The sequence below is a fragment of the Carlito syrichta genome, unplaced genomic scaffold, assembly GCF_000164805.1.
Source record: "Carlito syrichta isolate Samal-C Ts95f unplaced genomic scaffold, Tarsius_syrichta-2.0.1 Scaffold305193, whole genome shotgun sequence".
Lineage (NCBI taxonomy): Eukaryota > Metazoa > Chordata > Mammalia > Primates > Tarsiidae > Carlito > Carlito syrichta.
The window spans coordinates 80,062-80,305 of NW_007249289.1; the positions used below are offsets into that span (position 1 = coordinate 80,062).

Here is a 244-nt window from a genome sequence, read left to right on the forward strand (position 1 = left end):
GCCCCTCCACGCCCCACCCCACGGCAGCCCCCGCTGCCATCCATGCCTCACCGCAGCCCCCGCCGCAGCGGCCCCCCGGATCCAGAGCTCAGGTGCGCCCCAGGAGCGCCATGTCTTGGAAGGGCAGCAGGTGAGGCTGGAACGTGAGGCCCACAGGCAGCCACCACCGGAGGTGGCCTGGCTGAAGGACAGCCGCCCACTGGCTCGGAGCTTGGGGCCCCACCTGCGGTAAGGCCCGCCCCCA

The 244-nt window shown here is 73.8% G+C and overlaps 1 protein-coding gene across 1 annotated transcript in view; it reads left to right on the plus strand.

Moving 5' to 3' along the window:
* Nucleotides 1-244, plus strand: part of LOC103263625 (hemicentin-2-like) — a 47,706-nt gene that overhangs the window by 7,316 nt on the left and 40,146 nt on the right. The window contains 1 exon segment of the mRNA XM_021714060.1: nucleotides 52-228. Coding sequence (XP_021569735.1) covers nucleotides 52-228 — 177 coding nt within the window.